The sequence below is a fragment of the Vollenhovia emeryi genome, unplaced genomic scaffold, assembly GCF_000949405.1.
Source record: "Vollenhovia emeryi isolate VEMERY1.0 unplaced genomic scaffold, V.emery_V1.0 DF939145.1, whole genome shotgun sequence".
NCBI lineage: Eukaryota > Metazoa > Arthropoda > Insecta > Hymenoptera > Formicidae > Vollenhovia > Vollenhovia emeryi.
In genome coordinates, this window is record NW_011967221.1 from 1,342,868 (window position 1) to 1,364,935 (window position 22,068).

A 22,068-nucleotide genomic window follows, 5' to 3' on the forward strand; every position below is an offset into this window, starting at 1 on the left:
GTTGCTAGGCGCGCGAGAAGTTGTTTATGACACACGGCAATGGCTACGTATAATAAACAACTCGCGCGCCTAGCAACGCCAATCGCGGGACGGCCGAATCTCGCCGCGCGCTTGAATTGGGCGGTAGGCCGGGCTAAGACAGCGATTTTTAATAATTAATAACTCGTTAACTATTGCGAAAATTGCAAAATGGTACAGAACTTTTCGACTCAGTCTAGTCTGTTCTATCCGTAGATAAGAGGTGAGACGGGTATTACTAACACCCTGCATAAATATAATTCTGCTAAATGCATATGTATAAAGCAAGATTTCTTCTCTCTGAACGATAGTCATCGCATTGGAGTAAGATCTCGAAACATATCTATCTTTTATATGTATGTGCAAATAAGATATAATCAATTGTGAGTGTGTATGACAATCGGAGATAAAGGAATTTGTTAAAGGAATATCTTTATCAGTGATGATATTCATCAATGATATGCACTCCTGTATACATTGAAAAGGCAACTCATTCAAATTACAACGTTGGTTTCTCGTCGTTTGAGCCCTGTGCAGTGGGGCGTCATTTATGCATGCAAGCCGATCTTACTAACTTGCAGATCTTAGCATCACTCTGACAGTTCAAATGCTATTCAACCAGCATTTCGAGGTTGCCCCAAATTGACGATATTTCGATATAACATTCTCTCTCTCTCTCTCTCTCTCTCTCTCTCTCTCTCTCTCTCTCTCTCTCTCACACACACACACACACACACTCACTCATTCACTCACTCACTCACTCACTCACTCACTCACTCACTCTCACTCTCATTCATTCTCTCACTTTCTCTCTTTTTCTCTCTCTATCTCTATCTCTCTCAACGACAAAAGGCTTGTTGATTCACATTCTCTAAATTTCGCTTCCCCTATCTTTTTTCACCGAGCAATTACGACGCGCGAGGTCGAATCGGAAGGGAGAGTGATGAAGGAGGAGAAGAGGGAGGGGGGGAGCGGCGCGAGAATCAAGAGTGGGAACGATGTGGGGCCAAAGGGAAGGCGAGAGAAAAAAATGTCCCCGTCTCGCGAGTGTGAGAGCGCACGAGAACAGTTCTCGGGGTTGAGGAACCAAACCACGCCACACCGCGGCGGTTATTATCGATCTTGGGGCATCGTTACACTTCGCGTCCGGCCGTGCGCTTACGGGATCCGTACAAGTGCGACGGTGACGGTTGTGCGATGGTGAGAGAGCCGCACGGCTCTCCGCCAACGCCACCATCACCGCTGCCGCTGCCGCCACTGCCATCACAGCGTCGGTCACATCGATTGTCCTCGACGAGTAATATGTTGTCGCGCAATACGAATCTTCGATGTAATAACAGCCTATCTAACCGACCGGTACATCCAAGCGTCATTCTTCGGTCACTTATAGAAAGGTATTCTTGAGGCAATGTACCGCATTCATGTACCGATGTAACAACATATGTATTGTTACGCTGTATATAATATTTTTTTGCGACCATGTATTGTATTAATTTAATTTTATTTACAGCCGTATTAATGGTATTTACAAAATACTTTGTAATACTTCATGCGACTCACGGATTCTTTCCTGTTTGCAAACAATTATATAACGCAATTGGGTAAACGGAGTAGTATGTTTTCTAATTATTGTCAAATACCTTGTGAAAAATCATTTTCAAAAAAATGTGTTATATCTGCAGGGCATTTATGTATCGTGATTATGATAAAAAAATGGTCAATGCTGAACAATGAGAAAATCTCGAGAATATATGTATATATATATATATATATATAATATAGATATACAGATGTGTGTCGCAAATTTTTGCTCATTTAATGATTTTCGAAAAATGACAATGCTGATCGATAGACAGGCTGTTGTTTATTGAGATTGACTTAAGAGTGAAAGTTGTCGAAGATTCTCTTTGGCATGAAAACGGAAAGAAACAATAATGAAAATAGTGACGATTGCGAAGAGATGGAGGTAAAGATGAAGGTGGCGAAGAAAGAAGAGAAGATTAGGATCATGTTGTAGTATATATAGTAGTATGGTCGAATAGTTGGGTCAGGTCAGTTTGTTAGCTTACGTAAAAGAGACTAAGTATCGTGGTAAAGGAGAGGAGTGTGGAGAACAGGAAACGTTATAAGATATAGAAAGAGAAAGAATGGCGAGGATTGAAAGAGAAAAAGAGAAAGAGACATGGCGCCGAGACAAGCCGGCTAGATGGTGAAGAAGAGGTGGGGGCACCTGTTACAACGTTCGAGCGTTTCTCCCTCTCCGCCGATATTTTCTCCCTTTCTCCATGCGGCCTCTCAATCCGACGGGCCACTGTTTCCACACGGCTATATTCGGACGGCTTTTTTATACGGGGTGTTCGATTATCGGCGCCATATTTCTTGTTGGGAATTGAAATAATTTTTTCAGTACAAAAACCTTTCGTAAGTGAAAAAAGTTTAATAATACACAAAAATATGTGTATGATATGAGAAAAATAGAGAAGACTATATGTATATAAAGTTTAATGCTATCAAGAAAAGCTGTCTTTAAGGAAAGTTGTTTGGATATATAGAAGAAAAACTATAAATTTAACGGAAATGCTATTTCAAAAGATATAATTGTTATTGAAAATATTGCCCGACATTTATTAATTAAGGATCCTAGATGCTAAACTCGTGCAGATACAGTTCAATGTTTACGTTTAGAAGAGAATCTTTCCTGTTAGTCGCGTAGAAGTGTTATCTGCCCATTATCTGTTTAAATCTTTATAGTTGGCATTGAAGTGAAAATGATGTTGCGATTAAATTTTATCAGTTAGATTTTTATTTTAATGAAATAGTTTACGCTAATCCATTTAAAAATTAAAAAAGATGGAATTGTACAGTTATAACGTTATGTAATGTTAAAAGGTATGGCGTTAGACACTTGATAAGAATTGATCTTTGTATGCAGCAAAATAGTAGCCATATTGAAAAATTATTACAACTTAAAATACATTATGAGAACAAAAGATTAATGATCTGAGAATAACACACACACACACACACGCAAGAGACGTATACACGTATTATATACTATATAATAGGGATATGTAAAAAGTTTTAATTAAAGTAACAATAGGTTTTCTATGAAGATAAATTTTATGAGTAAAATGCAAATTAATTTTTAATTTCTTTAAAAATGTAAGAAAGTTGCGATTTTCTTAAAATTTTGCGAGAGAAAGGATGATATCCCAGTGCTATTAATTAGCAACGAGAGGGGGAAGGAGGAGAGGGGGAGAGAGAACAGAAGCGTAATCGTCCACGCGCAATCGGGATTATGGAAAATCGATTGTAGCAGCGCTGCGTCTGGCCGAGTAAAGAAGAGACAGCATAAATGTTCACCTTTGCGCCGGTCACGCGAAACAGATACTTGTCCTGACCGGGAGGGTCAATCTGAAAAGTTACAATATTGAATTAGCGATATAAAATAATTTTTTAAAATAAAAATAATAGACGAGTTAGTTTACCTATAGTTTGATGGAAAATAACTGATGTTGGATGATTTTAATGATCCAGTATTAAAGTTGAAGTGTTAAATCAGTATTAAAGTTAAATATTAGAAAATGGAAATACATATTGCTAAATAAAAAATTAATTTCTGCAGAATTATAAATTCAAAGAAATATTCTTACAATTTTTATAACTTTTGAAATTAATATACAGGCTGTCAGACTCGTTAGTAGCCAAACTAAAAATTACGGTAGATTGGGTTAAACTGAAAAGAAAAGTCATGTACCGTTTTGCAAAATTAGCAATAGTTATCGCGTAATTGATAAAAATATCTGGCCGAATAAACGCACAAGGAGCGGAAGGCCGGACCCGGCAGGCATGTAAAGTTTTTATCAATTACGCGATAACTATTGCTAATTTTGCAAAACGGTACATGACTTTTCTTCTCAGTTTAACCCAATCTACCATAATTTTTAGTTTGGCTACTAACGAGTCTGACACCCTGTATATATGAATATTAATATATATTAATTAAAAAATTATTAAACAAGATACACACTGTAATTATTTTTCAATTTTGAAACATTGTTAAATATATATATATTAATTAATAAATTTATAAGAATTTAAGAATATTGGAAATTATGAAAAATACAACACTATATAAAAATGGAAATTATTACTTTTGTATCTCGATAGATGAGATAGATAAGATAGACAAGAATACCTATATAATACATATTTGACAATTAATTTGTTTGCTAAGGCGACAGAAAGTTCCAACAAAGTCCACTGTCTCCTGCGCATATTATCGCGCAAAAATAATTCCATATCTAATAGACACTAGTTGACTAATTTAAATGTCGACCAATTGTCAAATGCTTTCTTATTTGAATCACGCGCGAGTATAATTAAGTAAGACTACATAACTGCCCGTGCTATTAGCATACATCTTAGAGCCAGTGAATTCGCCGCGTCGTTGAGTATGATGCAACAATGTTCCCGCATCGCAGAAAAAAATTCATCCATATATCTGTTATTTTTCTAATATATTTTTATCTCTTATTCTAATCTATACAATGAATATCTTAATTCTTTATAAGTTTATAAAGATTTTTCTAATTTTTTCTAACGATTTATCTTTAGTAAATCTTTCTTATATTCAAGATAAAATTTTTGCACAAAATGAGATTTTTATACAGCTTTTTATTTAAAATTATTACTTTTTATTAAAAATTTCTCAATAATTGTATGTGCAAGATGTCATTATTTTTATTCTTTTTTAATATGTTTGTACCTATATTTGTTTTTCAAGCGGATATTTTCCGACAACATAACTGTGCTTTCTTAATTAAAAATAAATTAGAATTACAGCAAGTCTTTACTACCAAAAATATTCTATAATTATGCAAGTTTTAGTTTAACTTAGCAGTTGGTTGTCACGAGATATCGACATATTAAATTTCTTCATTCAAGAGATTTTGAATTCCATCATTTCTTTTCACAAATCCTGTTGTTCTCTTTGTACGTGTTTATTACTACACAGAGTCGTTCTATATAATTTGCATAATCATCTCCCTCATGAAACGAAGCAGCGAAGAGTGACGACGCCACGCGTCCTTGTTCACGCAGTATTACACAAAGAAAACCAAATAATGGACGCAGAGAATACAGAACAGAGAGAACAGAAAGTACAGAAATCACATACTATGCTTAATCACTTTTATGGCGTAATGTGCTCGTATAATCTATTTCTTACAAATTTATCTCGTTATTCTATCATCAATCTTAGAACTGTGATATCTTTTTCTTTTACAGATGCGAGTCCCGATTGTGTACAATTTTATATTTTTATTTTGGCTATTTTTTAAATGTTATTAAACTATATTTTACGTTACGATCAATTATACAGATTTTGAAAAGATATACACAATTTGACAAGTTCTTTTCTCCTTTTGCGATATTCATGTTCAATTATTTCAATAATTTACAACAAATCCAATTTCTATCTGAACGCATCATGCATGTCTCACGAATGTAATATGATAGAGCAATATTGTGGTTTTATCGTACTGTATCTCATAATCTTCCCCTTCGTAAAACGAAGCGACAAAGATGAATGACGAGTTCTTCACACAGAGAACCAAATAAAGACGCAAACTGCAGAATATCACGCTCTATGAACCCAATCGGTGACGCGGGTTCTCATAATCCTCGTTCTTTTATTGAAGATTCCTACAAAGTGACATAACACAGGAATTAAAGGAAATAATGTTCCACGAATTTCATAAGCTATTTATTGTCGTGTTTTACAAATTCTTAAATATATGTTTATTAACGTAACAACGTGACATTTTACTCTCATCTGCTAGAAATCAATTTTTTATAATTGTTTTCATTTGAACAATGGAATCATATCGAGAGCCCTTGTAGTGCACCGTTTATGACCTTCCTCGTGAAACAAGAAGAAACGTCGTATGTCGCAAGAAAACCGAAATAACAATTCGTGTTGTATGACGTGAGAGGGGAAAGGTAGGAACCGAGAATTCTTAGCGCGTAGACATCGTAGTGGGTCTCGGATCAACTTAAAGATGTTGCCACGGTCCGTTCCTCTTCTCGTAATCATCGTCGTCGTTTCTGCCGCCGTTACCATTGTCGCCGCCGCTACCGGTGCAGTTGATCCGAAGGTGAAGTACACCGAGGATAATGGGAGTAGCGCATCGCCATTGTAAACAGACTCGAGGAGGCGAGCGAGCGGTACGGCGGCGAGCGGCTATCTGGGATTTAGTTCGGCGAAAAGGGAAGGGAAGGGGAAAAGGTAATGCTCGGCGAAGTCGCGGCGGGACCGGGACCGGAGTCGGGACCGGGGGAGGGCCGGGGTAGAGACGCTGACGAGAGCGGGATGAGGCGAGTTGTGATGGCGATGGCACGGAGGAGGGACGTGTCGCGTTGAACGGCGGAAGGGGGAAGTTGCCGAGACATCGATCGGGTCTCGCGGCCATTGCTTGTGCCACACTCTTCCCCTCCATTCCCTCACTCTCCTACTCTGTCTCTCTCTCTCTCTCTTGCCTCGCTCTTTCGACGGCGCTGCTACTCTACTAGGAGTCAAGATGCCGTATCTCTCGGCACACTGCGAGACCAGGAGGAAACTCTCCGTGAAACTACTCAGGCCAGCCGCTTGCGCGCTTTACGCACTTGTGCTAACCCGCTGCGGCTATGTGTGCGCGCGCCCGCGCCCGTGCGCGCGTGCCTCGTGGATGTATTGTGTATACGGGGTGTCTGAAAATTACCAAATGCCGAGAAAGAAGAAAGTGAGAAACAAAAGAGCACATGCATTCCGTTCGCAATTTGCTCAGCAGAAACGATGAATTTCACGTCGCTAAAGGTCTGTTTGTATTAATTGACCTCGGGGAAATCATCTTTTTAGTGATTTTCAGAATGCATTCGATATAAGAATGTTTTCTAGGAACAACGGTATTACTAGGAAAAGGGGAGGATTTCTGAGAAACAAATTCGCACAATCTGAAAATGGTTAAAATGGAAACGCCTTAATCATTTTCTTCCATTTTCAATTCATCGCGGATTAATCATTTCTTAATCGTCTAGACACAGTTTAATATAATAAGAAAAATATGATGCACCATTCTTATACCGTACATATAACACAGTAAAAGTAGAAAAGGTGATAAAATTGAATTATTTCGTCTACTCGCTGGAGACTTTGCGATTTTTTTTATGTATAGATTTTGTGTATATCCGAAAATTAAAATGATCTAAAATATCGTATATTTCTTTTCATATAAATTCTGCCTTTTTACGATTCTTTGGTATTGCAATCGTGCTTAAACGTGAGTCCGTCTAATCTATGCGCCCCACTGAATTAAATAACAATAAATTTGCATGAAACGCAACACTGGTATTAAAAACTTTAAGGTTGTGTTAAATTAAAAACATAGAAAGAGCAATGCACTGGTCTGAAAAGCCTGCAAAACAAATTCACGTGTCGAAACTTACCTTTGGAACACTTTCTGTAACGATTATTTTTCTGCAACAAAACCGGCTCAATTTTGTTTACATACGTCATGGCCATTACGGTTTGAGTGTCTCAGACCGCATTGGCGCTAAATTTTAAGTAATTTCGGAGATAACATTATCGAGGCACATTTCCGACTGGGGCACGTATGCCTGGTTTCCACTATACATTTTTTTCAGGAAATAAGTTGATTTTTTTAAGCTCAAGTTAACCTAATATTAAAAATACTATATATGTACATGCAACGTATTTTTCGTTAACATTAATCCTTAGTATTTAAAAGACATCTGTCAAAACTTGTCCAAGTCAAATCTGTCAATTTCTTTCATAACGGAGCTTTCATAACGGAGCGCTACTACGAGCACCACACGTGTTGAAAATCGTAACTGCACAGCATTAGAAAAGGATGGATATATAATAGAAGAGAAAATGACACGATTACGACAATGGTGCTTCTTAAATTGCAACATGCGACTTTATATCACAATAACTTCGTTCTTCGAACACTTAAAGAAGAAGATAAAAATACAAATTGAACTTAAGTTACCGCTTAAGCCGAATAGGAATTCAATCGATTCCAATCGTTTTTTTGACTCGATGACCTGAGGTATTCGCAGATGACCTCGACTCACGTATAGACACACGGAATGGTCTTGCGTGTAACTTGATGCAAGACACTGCCGTGTCTTTTGATGTTATTTTACGTTGATATTTAGCAATTCTGATCTTGGAAAGAAAGCGGAGATGATTAATTACGTTGATCTATTACAATCAATCGAATTACTCTATAAATGCGTACTTATTCTTATATGAGAAGCTTTTCTATTATGGAGATAATACGAAAACTTTGTTGGGTGGTTTATAATACGCGGAAAATTCTGATTCGGAGTGTGGTAAGCGCGGGATTATCAGCGACGGGTTGCAAACTTCTCGTCGCTAAGGTGTGTGTGTGTAACTTTGAAACTTAACAAGGCCGATACACTCGTCGCGCTTTCTCCGCGAATGAATAGCGCGAGCAGCCGGTGCATCTTTGCAAATTAACTGCATTGTTCTTCACTAGTGCGATGACACTTGATCCGTAACACCGCCTATTATGAATCGGGATAGCTTACAATGTGAAACTTTTCTTGCTTCATCTGAAAGGAGTAAAAGGAGAATGATAAAATGGAACATAATAACCACAATAAAAATTAAGAAAAAAACATATGAATAATGATAAAAGATGGAAAAGTGTTTTATTTGCATAATTCGAGACGTTTAAAGTAAGAATGGCAATAAGTAATGGAAATAATGAACTTACAATAAACAGCAAATTAATGGAAAGTAGAAGTATGTAATAAATTAAGAAATACGTAAATACATAGAAAAATGTTTGCTTCTCGTCTGTGGAACAAATTTCACACATTTATGAATATGGAACAATTATTTTACATGTTGCAAAGTCGCTGCTGTCTCCATATTTATTTCATCACGGCTTGTATATTTGTCCACGTTCTTGCATGTTCAGAACCTCATTGATCTCGTGTCAAATACACTTGGCGCGAGACACTACCGTGTCTCGTGATAATCCAGTCAAGTGCTAATCACATCGGATGTATCAGTCTCTCTGATTATGTCAAAGTATATACCTAATCTACTTATGACTTTTGTATACCAATCATGTATACCACCATCCGATAGGTTTTCTATTCAGTATTTACTATTATAGTACAAACTATTTTCTTAAATAACGTTTTTTAAATATTTTCCTTATCTAATTAATTTTCGTTATATTCGCGTAAAATTATCATGACAGAGCAATGTCAATAGAAGATGTTTGCAACGAATTCGATGCGTAAGCATTTTCATGTGCGATAATATAATATTAGCTTACTGTCGAAGAATGTTGTGGCAACGAGATTATTCGCCAAAACAAATCGCAAGAATTACGCAAACTTGTAATAAAACAGCAACTTTTTTGCGAAGAAAGGACTATATCCGTCTATTCGTAATTATGTTATTCTACTACGATCAGGAATGCGAATGTAAAATTTTCCATAATGATTCGTGATTCTCTATTTTTCGTATCCAGAAATATAAATTTTACATCTAAAAACTGACACCTACAAACTCGACTAAAAGAACATTCGAATGATATGATTGATACGTGTCGTTGACTCTATAATCATCCTATTTCTTTCTGTTATTCTATCACGTCTATTATTTGTCGATGGAAATTATAAACATATTTTTATTACATGTAATAATTTTTTATAATATAATATTTAATAATCAATAGTTTTATTAATAATATGGGGATGTCGGCAATTTATAAAGAAACTATTAAATTTATGAAAAATTGTACATCGATAGACAAATAGCATCTTCAAAATAAGTTGAATTTAAAAAACTTACTGTTTGTAATAATCAGTTTGTTCACGTCTAATCCTTTGTAGAGAAAACGAATCCAAAAGTATTTCTTACTTTACTAATTTTTAATATATATTCAATTAATCGTATTTCCCATCTAATGCATTAATTGTGTTTTTACTATGTCTTTGATTCACTTATAATTTTATGTCCATACAAAATTAAAAAATTACACATATAATGTCAACGAGCATTTAAAAAGTGGCCAAATGGTCTCTGGTATCAAACGCGCAACTTTAGAAAGAGTATGTTTTAGTTAGTAACTCGGTGAGAAATTTTTACACCAGTGTCAGACCGAGAAACCCATGTAATGAATCAGTGGATGAGTCGATTAGCCTAAGAGCTTACCGCCGAGAATTACGTATACCTACATTGATCTGTAAGCTCGTTGCTTGCTGCTAGGGTGAGGGAAGGGGGAGGGGGAGGAAGAAGAGTTTGCGTCTCGCCACGTGCGTCGCATATGTGTCGATGTGTGCAAAAGAGCGGCAAGAGAAGTGCAGCTTCAAGGCCGACGAACTGCATTCGCGGAGTTCAACAAATCCACAATGATCTACGCTAGGCCGTTGCTTCGCTATAATTCGCATTGCTATGACTCCCCTACTCTTCGTCGGTGAGATACAAGGAACAGTAATCTTTCGATATGATCGCACTTTTTTAATTATCGCGTTAGTTAATTCTACATATTTCGATTTTGTTACTTGAAATCCGTATAATTAATAGAAATAGTAAATTTTTTAGATTACCGTTTCTTTCGCAGAACAGGATGAAAAAATTCCCTCAAACTATTTTGATAGCTATTAAAACAGCGTAACGTGCATTTCAGTATATTTGATATCGCGAAGATATTTTCGTAATAGTATTGTTCATGTATGCTTGAAATTATGCCAATGATGGTTTTTTTGACAATTGGGACATCGTGTGTCTCGATCTCTTTCCTTTCTCTTACGTGAGATGCCACCGCGGAAGTCGTGTGGACACGAAGAAGAAACAGTAATCCCAAAACACACTATTCACTCCTTTGGACAAGCCGGAATGCCGAGGAGAAACCGCTCGTCGTTCGTGGAGAGAAAGGGAGGGGGGGAAGGTGAGAGGCGAGAGGAGTAGAGCAGGCACAGCGAGAGGGAGGAGGAGAAAGGGGGCGTTAGAGAGAAGCAGCGAAGTTTCGCTTTAGGAGCGGAGAACTTAACTCAGTTAACTTTGCTGCCGAACCAAACTTTCCGCCAACTTTAAGTAGTCGCCTCTCCTTCCCCCTCCACCACTCTTCTCTTAGCCGTTCGCTCGGAGACGGAAGGTACGGCGAGCGGAGAGCAACAACCCCTCCACAATCCCTCCCTCTCGTGAGGATGAGAATGGCCGAACTACCGCCACCGATACTCCTCCGTCATAATTATGGACGACTTCCTTATCCCCCGCTTGTTGTTCTTTCTCTTCTCTTTCTCTCTCTTTTTTTTTCTCTTATCGAAGTCTTTTCTCGCACGGGGTATGAAAAATCGTATTCGAAAAAAATTAACATGATAGAATATCTTCGTCACGCTAGATACACCTGTATAAAGTGAGTCTCACAATGTTACAGAAAAATCTCTCGTCGTTTGTACATTTCATATTTTTGTTTGCACACTTGTATGTACAGCAAACGTTATTAACAAAAGACCTTTGGGGGGCGAATTTCATATTAGTCTCCTCTCCTCTGACTACTATGAGAAAATTTGATTCGAGTAGCCTTGATCGATTGATTGTGGTTGGCATACTCACATACAGTTCGATTTTTCGTTTATCCTTAGCAATTATAACATGGTCATATAATATGTGGACTGCGCGGTCCTTCTCTCTCGTAATCAGAGAAATACAAATGTAAAATAAGATAATATAGGGCTGTAACTTTGTCTTCTTATCTCTGAAAGCAGTTTTAATCAGCAATATTTTTAATATAATCTTTGATTAAACAAATTTTGAATTGCTTCGTTTTTTTCGAATAAAATATGGTACATAATTGTAATGTATGATAATAACAATATCTAATGACATGTGGGGGGAAAAGTGCGATAAACATATTGAATTCCTACTCCAAACATTGACAGACGAAGACAGAACTACGATCCAAAGCATGTTTTCTTTTTATTATTTGTACAAGTTTCAAATTGAAAACACAGTCTATATTTTATACGCTTGAGTTATAAAACATAAAGTTTGGCGAGCGGTCAATTGCAGTTTACATGCGCATATGTATGTACATACGATGAGAGCATGTATGTACAACGAGCGCTCGAAGTCTGAGCTATAGTTTTTTTTTTATATTGGGAGCTAACTTAACACCGTTGTTAGCCATCGTATCGCATAACAGATGCTTAATGAATTTGGAATTGATAGTGTTATTATTTTATTACTTATTAAAAAGTTTATTCTTAGTTTTGTATATTTTATATTTTCCATATTATATTCTATGTAATATTCCATTATTTATAGAGAAGTGAGAAGAGCTCTCTCCCCCTCGCTTCCTCTTTTTTGTGCCTATTTACTTTTCTCTTTACCCCTCCCTTCTACTCTTCTGTTTTTCCTCTCTTTTCTAAGGGGAAGCACTCTTCTTTTTATCTCTCAAAGCAGTTTTAAAAAGCGATATTTCTAATATAAACTTTGATTGAACGAATTTTGAATTTCTTCGTTTTTTCGAACAAACTATATATAATTGTAATGTATGATAATAACAAACATATTTAAAAAATTAGATCTTATAGTGGCAATAAAACACCTGGTATCTGTTTGTTGAAAATACAACGATCGCAAAGATTAATTGTAGAAATTTGAAACGAGATCTTTACAAATTAGTTCTGAGAACTCGGGGATTTTTATTTCACGAACTTTTTCGAATTAATTTAGAAATTTAGATACAACTTAAAGAATTAATCCTGAAAATCTAAATATTTATGCATAATGAATGTAAATAGATAAAGATAGAAATATGGAGAAATTTGGAGTATTTTGTATTACTTGTTTATTATATCTTAATCAGTTAAAGAAAGCTCGAATTGTTGTCGAAAAGCGAAGTCGTTTGAATTTTACGTGTCACTAACAAAAACGCAGTCACTTCTCTTTTTCTTCTTCCTCTCCTCGCTTTCTTCCCCTCTCTTTCTCTCTCGGTGAGAACGGCAAGTTTTGAAACAAACTTTACTTTATCGTGGCTGGCGATTGTAGAGAGTGGGGGGAATCCGGCAGGACGGAGCTTTCTCTCTCCCTCCCTACCATCCACGAGTTCTTTGCCAAGTAAAGTTGCTCTCAGGTTAGACAATAATTGGATAACTTCGCCCTCATAGTGCCCCATCCCGTTCGTAACTCCACTCACTCCCTTCTATTCCCACCTCCGCCTTTGTCCCTCTCATACCCTTCCTTGTTCTAAGCACTAATCTGTCCGTCTTTGTCTCTCTGAATCGAAAAGCTCTGTTGCATACCGAGATTAAGCCGAAGGGTTGAATTTAACCACTTGGTCAGGGCATCCCCTTTAAGAGGGGGTTTGTTCTTCATTTACTAATTTCAGGGTTTTTTTTTATAAAAGGAAATGCGTGATCTAAATATTGAAAAATACGCAAGGCAATTTTATTCAATAAATATTGACTTAATGTGCCAAATTAGTTTCAAATTACTTCAAATGCAATCGAGGTGCGGTACGATCAACTTGATTTATTATCGTTTTATGAATTTATTTTTATTTTACTTTTATATATCTTTCTTTAACACATTTTAATCTTTTTGTCACTATTGGCTGACAATAAAACAAATTTGTATCTATTTTATGTATGTATATGTATACACACACTCACAATATGTTTATAAATAATAGTTTTTATCTGGACAGTTGTCGTTTTTTATCGTTATATATTTGATAGAATTTTCCAAGCATCCAAGACTTTCACATTGCGGTTTAATTGTATCAAAATAAATAGTCCTTACGGCGCGATTATCAGCTTGTGTATAAATACATTCTCTTCTTCCTGAAGTATATTTCCTCGATGCGTTGCTTCGCTGCTGTTAAGCGATATGTATAACGCGCGATATACGCTACCAGCTGTCGAACAAGGGCTTAATCTCGCCCGCTCGATTCCGCCTCCCTCCTCTTGCTTTCGATGATACGAGCTTACGTTTTCGCTGAGTTGGCACAACATGTGCCCAAGTCAAAGTGCTTGGCTCGGCAGAGTACGACGTAGCGTTAGTGTCGCGTCCTCGCCGCTCGCTTTCGCTGAGGCCAGCAACGATCTCGTTTTCCGTAGCCTTCCTTGAACGGACTACATTTCCGATTATGTGCGCCACTTTATGTGTGTGACGCGTGCATGCAAATGTATATAGGATATTCCAAGATTCAACGACCGCACCTTGACCAGCTTATTTTACGAAGATGGAATATAAATAAGAGGAAAAAAATTAAGGATAAGAAAAATAAAGTTGTATTAATTAGAATAAACGTAAGGATAACCGATATAAGGAAATAAAGAGTAAAGAAAAGGGTGAAGAAAGGAAGAGAAGTGAAGTAAATAGAAATAAGGGAAGGAAAAAATTTTTTTAACGATCTTCAAAAATATATTTTATTTAAAAAGTTATATATAAGGAAGAAAATAGTGTTTATCTTGTATTTATTTTATTATCTTTTTGTTCTTTGTATTCTTTCAGTTTCTTTCAATTAAAGTATCATAATTTTTATCTTTGAAGTTTCTTCCAGTGTAATGTCCGTGCAAAATGCGTATCTATAAATAAAAATATTTTGCCCATAACGAATTTTACTGCGTATGCTACATTGCTATACGCACTTGCGACATCATTAAACATTATATCACTTCATTCATGCAACGCGACATTTGAACCGTGGCATTCAAATATTTGTCGAATGAAGACGTCGCATTATTTTTGGTTATCCTTGCCACGAGGTGAGTTGATTCACTTAGCGGTTGCACGTGCTGCAACGAGTGTTATACATTCGTATGCAAACGTTCCAAGGAATTGTTTTAACTTCTTTGTCACTGATTCTTTAACAAACTTGAAATAAATGTGAACGCATAACAACAAGTCAGCTTTAAAACGCGGTTATTTTCGTGTGTCTTATCTTTATGCGATATTTAATTAATAAGCCATTACAAATCGTACGTTCCGTATCTGGTTAAACTTAATATTTCTATTATATTATACGTACGTGCAGGAAAAGATATTATTTCCCATAATGACAATGGCGCATCGATAGTGTCCCATGTCATCATACGTCACTATGTGAACAGAAATATGAATAAAGTTATATATTAATTAAATAATAATGGTTAATTGATTATAATTTGTCACTACTTTTTAGATCATGATTAACAATATTTACAAATATTATTAATACAATAGAGATAATTAAAATTACAGTTTAAGCTAAAGTTAAAACTAAGTTGTAATTAAACGTAAAATTAGAATTAAGGACTAAAACTCGAGTTTTAAAAATTAAAACTACAGCTGTAATAAAGTTTCTATTTTAATTTAAGATTAAAAGATTAAAGTTAATAAAGTTAAGATAAGGAATAATAAAGTTACAATGGTGAAGTTAGTAAAGTTAAAGTTAAGCAGTAAAATTATAGCTGTGGCTAAAGAAAAAGTTAATAGATCCAAAGATATGATGGCTAAAACCACTAAAGCTGAAGGCCAATCCTCCATGTTTCTCGTGAAAATGTCATTCTGGCGATTGTGGCGTCCATAGGCATCCTTATTCGCGTGAGGGCGCCACGTATTGGTACGATCAGAGTGCTTTCTTCATTCTGTTTGCACTTGTCTTACATATTCTTCTTATAAATGCGACGTTTGGTATAAGTTGCGTTGTTTATAAGCATTGTATCTCTTTGCTCATTCTAATATTCTCTTGTAAAACCAGCAACTTTATTATTATTAATATTATGCTTTGGTACGAATATTTATTTAGTTTATTCTCATATGTTTAAGAATGCAAATTTGGAAGAACTTGCACAAAGCTTCGTGTATTAATGTTAGTAATAGCGTAACCGTGGATAAATATGCTAAATAGACTTACTCCTGTGTTGATTGTATTTTGCATTTTTACTAGTAAAAAATATGCTTTGTTAATTTATTTAAGCGAATTAAAAATCAAATAACATTTTCATGATTTAATACTAGCTTTTGAAGTAATTAAATGCAACTAATACTTTTTTATTTTTTTATTAATTAAGACACTTGATTAATTGCGAGTTTTCACTTCTAATTGCTTTACGACAGATTATAATTTATTCTCAATGGCAATGTATGCCATGGCAATGTATACTTTTTCAATTAAAAATGCAATTAAAAAATTTGTATAACAGTTAATTGAAAGTCTGATATACATCATGTCCGCTTTATGTTTTAACTGCTATTTGTTCACGGTAATTTATAATATAATATCATCCGCCTGTAAGAGCTTCTCTGCGTAAGTACAGGCTTCTTTCCACTTGTTTAGCGTTTTTCCATTTTGCCCACACAAATTTTTTTGGAAATATTAATCCACCTTCCTCCATCCATCTTCTACTTTATTCAAAGTTCCTTTTATGTTGCGTTATTTGTGGGTGCCTTCATATAATACATTCAGTTACAGTGTAATTCTGAAAACTCGAAATATCTACTTTGGGATTACATTAGATATAGACGACATTTATTAATGTTTTCTCACTTGACTATAACTTCCAAGTCATTTATCGTATCTAGATGTACATACATCTTGACTATGAAGTCCGACAATATTGGTCTGGAGCTGTCTATCAGCTTGACATTTTATCAATTTTATCACATTCTATCAACTGGCTATTCCGAGTAAATGTATGATATAAATGATTAAACTATAAGATTGAAAAGTCAGTAATAGACAAGATTTCAAATTAATATTTGGCTGAATGTTGGATACTATAATACAATAATTATTAATTGTTAGTTATACTAGAATCGTAACTTTGAATTATATAGAGGAAAGTCCTCTATTATGAGATAGTAGGTTTTCAACGTCCAAATTCAATTCCAAATTGATTTTTCTCACAACGATGTAATACACAATCTAATAATCAATTTTCCACCAAACAGATTTCACTCCGGGGGCAACAAATTTATGGTGGAACCAATAGATGATGCCTATTAATTTAGCAGAAACTCCGCTATCTCATAAGAGGGGACTTTCCTCTATCAGTTACATTTGTTACGTACGCTTCTCTTCCAGTAATACAGATATGAAATATTTTACGTTGCAAAATATAGCAAAGATGACATCGGAGTAGAGTTTAAAATTGACGATGTATTAGATTAAATCGGATGAATCTAACATACGATAGCGTAGAGTTTATACTTTCTCATTCCGAATAGAAATTGGTATCGTTCGTGTCTCAAGTAGAGAAAGTAAAACCGACTTGAGAACTGTTTATGTTGTGTACATACAGTACATAAAGTTTTGAATTTTGAGAGGAGATAACCATGCAACATCGAAGTGAATTCTAAAAACAAGCTCAAACTTAATGGCATTAATATGTTTGGTATTAATTATACTGTAAAAAAATAATACTATTTTGCGGAGATTTTAATTAACCTGGTAAGAAATTTTATTTAATATTTTATTATTACTTAAAGAGATAACTAAATGTTGGATACGCAAAAACAATGCGAGAGCTAAACTTAAATAAAAAAAATAATGATAATTCAATTGTAATACCGTTCACAACTATAATAATTGCAGAGAGAGTAAAAAAACGTCGATTAACAATCATGATGTACGAACATCAGGAGCGTCCCATTTGACCACTCACAGTGTCCCACAGTGAGCGGAGCTTGGAGTTTGTGAATCGACCAATCAGAAATTTTTATATTAAATTAAGCAGTTGGGGGAGGAGGGGGGCGCGCAATGTATCTAATTCAAAAGTAGTTATAAGCAGGCAGGCGACAATGGCTTTCTGTGTACATTTCCTAGTGCAATAATATTCTTTTATCGTTATTTTACAATCTTCTAGGTTCAGTGATGAACAGAATGTTCGCAACGCTTTTTCTTTTAATGAGTTTAGAATCCAGGTTTATGTTCCAAAACATTTTCTACGAGGAAACCTATTTTACTCGAGAAATCGATCGGAAACGTTAAAAAATAGTTTCGAAATCGGCCATCGAGTAAAATATTCCTCGGGGAAGATTTTGGAACCTGAATCTAAATGGACGTTCCTAACCTCGTGAAAAAAGTGTCGCAACTGGTCGCAACTATTCTGTCCATCGCTAATTCTCGCGCTCTGAAGCCCGTATCAGACTACGGATTGAGATTGAGATCAGATTGAAATTCGACCAATCGGAGTAAAGTTTACTAACTTGAAATTTAGTGAATTTTATTGATTGGTAAAATTTCAACTTGTAGCGTTTTCGATTTTCTGACTCGACCCGACCCCGAGTCAGAAAAGTTCGATCAAAAGCCAGATTTGAACCACAATTTCTGCAAAAATCTTACTTTTGATCAAACTTTTCTGACTCGGAGTCGGGTCGAGTCAGCAAATCGAAAACGCTATTTTAATCTCAAGCTCAACCCGTAGTCCGACATCGGGCTTAACCAGGTTTTAATAATGAGGATAATAATAAGTAGTAATATCACATAATTGCAAAATTGTAATAGTTGTATTACTATATAACAGTATATGGAGTAAAAAAATCAAAGGTCGGTATTCATAGTCGGATCTTGTATTCAAGCCGTTTTGAATCCATCTAAAGCGCGTATCACAGATTGAAATTCGGAGTAAAATTCACTAAAGTTGTGATTAGTAAACTTTGCTCCGATTGGTCAACTTTCAATCTAATCCCAATCCGTAGTCGGACACGGGCTTAAAGACGCCGTGCGGGACATTTGATTGGCTATGGAGCGTCCAGAGATGACGTTGAATACTGGATTCGACTACGAGGACCGGGCGAAGACAATAGTAAAAACATTTAATCGCGTCGTAACTCTCGTTAAAGTAATCGGCTTCCAATCACTGTCCCAACACTCGTATCGATAACATGGCTGGTGCACATGGCCGTGACACTTCCTGTTCGATCGCACTCCTGATTGGAATACATCTCGATGGCCGACGTTGAGAAAAAAAGACGAGATGGCGAAACGCGCGAGAGATGAGAACTGTTGCGAGTTCGTAACTCTACGATGATTGGCTTTCAATTGTCGCTGGCATCGGCTTCGGCCGAAGCCGAAAACGGGTTGGAAACAGATCCACTTACCCCGCGCGCGCGCTCGCCGCTCGCTCGCTCGCTCGCTAACTAACTCGAAGAAGGCGCCCTCGCTATTAACGTTGCCAAAAACATCGGCCCCAGCGCCTCGAGCGAGCGAACGAACGGGCGAGCGAGCGAGCGAGCGAGCGCCGCTGTGGCCTGTGTGGCGTGCCGTGCCGCATCTGCGAGCGCCTCCTCTCCACTCGTCTCCGCTCTGTGTTGGTGCTTGCGGAACTCGGTGCGGTGCCTCGGTTTTCCTCGTCTCCATATCGCTTTCGCGGAGCCGTCCACGGCGACGCGAGTCCCGCGCTCGCGTGCCGGCAGTCGTCGCGCTCCTGCCCCGAGATCCGAGGAGGCCGAAGTCCGGATTCCGCGTCGGCCAGCCAGCCAGCGAGACGCGCTATTGGCACTGCGCAGGTTAAGCCGGCGCGTTTCAAGGTAACCTAAAAAGTCGCGAAGCGGCGGCGGCGGCGGCGGCGGCGGTGGCGGCGGCGGTGGCGGCGACAGCGGCGGTAGCGGTGACCGACTCGAGCAAAAGCGACGCTTTCTTTGTAGCCTCGTGTGTCCGGGAACGGGCGCCCGCGAATAGCTCGTGCTCGCGTTCGGCGAAAAGTTCGCGAAAAGACCGATGCGCGGTGGGCACGGCTACGCGAGGTAACGTTCCTTCCCGTCCCGTCTCGACGGACGCTATGGCCGAGTCTAGTCCATTTCCACACGAGTGACATCGCCGATGTTTGCCCCGCGCGGCGGCATCCCGATTCCGCTCCCGCTTCGCTTCGCCGCGAAAAGGTAAACGCGGCCGGGACACCTTAGACCAATAATATTTGCTAACGGGCCGCTTGATATCGCGCGCCGAGTACTGTGCGGTAAACGTAATTCGGATCCGTGTGAGACGCGCGAGAGTCCTGATGTTGCGGTACGGGTATACTCGACGCGGATCTTTCTCATGTTGTACCAATTTGCAAGAAGGCGGTTATCGCCTCGCTGTAAATTGCGGTTGACAAGCGAGAGCAGGAAAGGGACTTGACGGAGAAAGCTTTTCAAGGGCTAATACGAGTGGGAGACGAGTTATTAGAACTATTCAAGTATAGATTGCACTTAGAAATGATAAGAAAGTCAGTGTTTACGTGCCCGTAAGGGATATATTTTGTTTAACACCCGACCTCTGTTTCGCTCCCTTAATTAATGACGTTCTTTCCTTGTGAATTTCAGGAGACGGTACTCACCAAGCCGTGATGCATTGGAGATTCGGCGGTTTTCACCCCAAGACCGACCAGAAGTTAGTGTTGCAAAATCAGTTTGTGTGACAAAGCCTAAAAGACAACGAGAGTGCTAAAACGTTGTACCAGTTGGACTAGAAGAGGCATCTCCGCTGCGAGTGTCTTGCCGGGATATTCTGTCGTCCTCGACTGTTGGTCGGAGCCGAAGGGGAAGGGAAGCGGTCGTAATTTCTTCTTTGTAGTGACACTGAGAGCGCACAGTGAAAACAATAAAAATAGGGGGGGCGGTCTGCTGACCGATGGACAAACGGAAGATGATGCCCAAACGCCCTCGTATGGATAATCTGAGAGGTCCGATTGCCAACGGACCGATCCAGACGCGGCCACTGGTCGCGCTTCTCGATGGCCGTGATTGTTCTATCGAAATGCCCATCCTCAAAGACGTCGCAACTGTTGCCTTCTGCGACGCACAGTCCACTTCAGAAATACACGAGAAGGTAACTGGAGCGCATTACCCAGTCGTAACGAGGTCAAGTGTGTTTCAGAATGTTAGAGGATCTGTAATAAGGAGTTTACAGACATTGCAATTTCAAAATGTTTTACAATGTTAAAGAATATTGATAGAATCGGGAATTGGAGTATTGAGATATCTATATCGAGATATTTAAGTATTAAGGCAAAACGTAGAGTACGTTCTGTAAGTGAGCAAACTCGAGTTCTGAAAGAATCCTTCGTTTATGCTGTACTGATATACAAGGCGTTTCTTGTCAATACTTTAGGTTCTAATAATTTTTCAAATGTTTCACGTCTTATTCTGATATTTTAGATTTCTTCGAATTTCTTTTTCCCTGGTTTCAAATATATATTTATACAGGTACTTGATGTAAGACGTAGTGATAAGTAATACTAGGCTGAGTGTACTCTCTCTTGTTGAGGTAAATCTATTTCTATAAGACGCTTTCATACCACATTCAGGAATGTTTCAGTCTTTTTTTTTTAATACCTGTACTCGAATCAGACAAAATAGTCATGTGTATAACTTTCAAGTTGGATAAAAAATTTTACACAATTTGTTCCGACAATAGTACACTTGGCCTCATACTTTTCTCTTTCCTTTCTTTCTCGTGGCTTTCCGAGTACCTAATTATTTTCTTTGATTTGTAAAAAATTAATTTTATTTATTTTGTATTTTACACTTAATAAAATACCTTTCATTATACCAGAGTTAACAGTTTTGTTTACGTGTCTGGTATTTATTTGGTTAAATTTAATATTTTTCCAAATTTTATCTTGTGCAACTGTAAAAACAAATAATGTACTTGCAAATAAATGTGATGGGATATATTTATAGGTATTAAATGAAGCAGTGGGTGCGTTGATGTGGCACACGATAATTTTGACGAAGGAGGATTTGGAAAAGTTCAAGACGCTACGAATCATCGTTCGGATCGGTTCTGGCGTAGACAACATCGACGTCAAGGCAGCTGGTGAGCTTGGCATTGCGGTGTGTAATGTGCCTGGCTATGGGGTTGAAGAAGTGGCTGACACTACTCTTTGTCTCATCTTAAATCTTTATCGGCGCACTTATTGGCTTGCCAACATGGTGCGCGAAGGCAAGAAATTCACAGGACCAGAACAGGTAATTTCCTACTACTACTACCGTTAGATTTGTTGATTATACATCAATATTGCTTGAAT

The 22,068-nt window shown here is 37.4% G+C and overlaps 1 protein-coding gene and 1 long non-coding RNA gene across 7 annotated transcripts in view; one reads left to right on the top strand and one right to left on the bottom strand.

Annotated features, from left to right (window-relative positions):
• LOC105566321 (C-terminal-binding protein) overlaps window positions 1-22,068 on the top strand; it is a 44,928-nt gene that overhangs the window by 10,665 nt on the left and 12,195 nt on the right. For 3 of the 6 annotated variants that reach the window (XM_012020235.1, XM_012020231.1, XM_012020236.1), the window contains exons 2-3: window positions 20,363-20,867; window positions 21,722-22,009. In XM_012020235.1, the coding sequence (XP_011875625.1) occupies window positions 20,670-20,867; window positions 21,722-22,009 (486 nt within the window). In that variant the 5' untranslated portion in view covers window positions 20,363-20,669. Of the gene's footprint in view, window positions 1-19,510; window positions 19,589-19,848; window positions 19,940-20,176; window positions 20,266-20,362; window positions 20,868-21,721; window positions 22,010-22,068 lie in introns of those variants that run through there. The other 3 variants (XM_012020232.1, XM_012020234.1, XM_012020233.1) reach the window with 3 other exon arrangements.
• On the bottom strand, window positions 7,274-17,003 carry LOC105566322. The gene is made up of 3 exons (XR_001009272.1): window positions 14,725-17,003; window positions 13,874-14,661; window positions 7,274-8,658 (listed from the first exon to the last, which is right to left on the bottom strand). It is a non-coding gene; the product is annotated as an uncharacterized LOC105566322 (long non-coding RNA).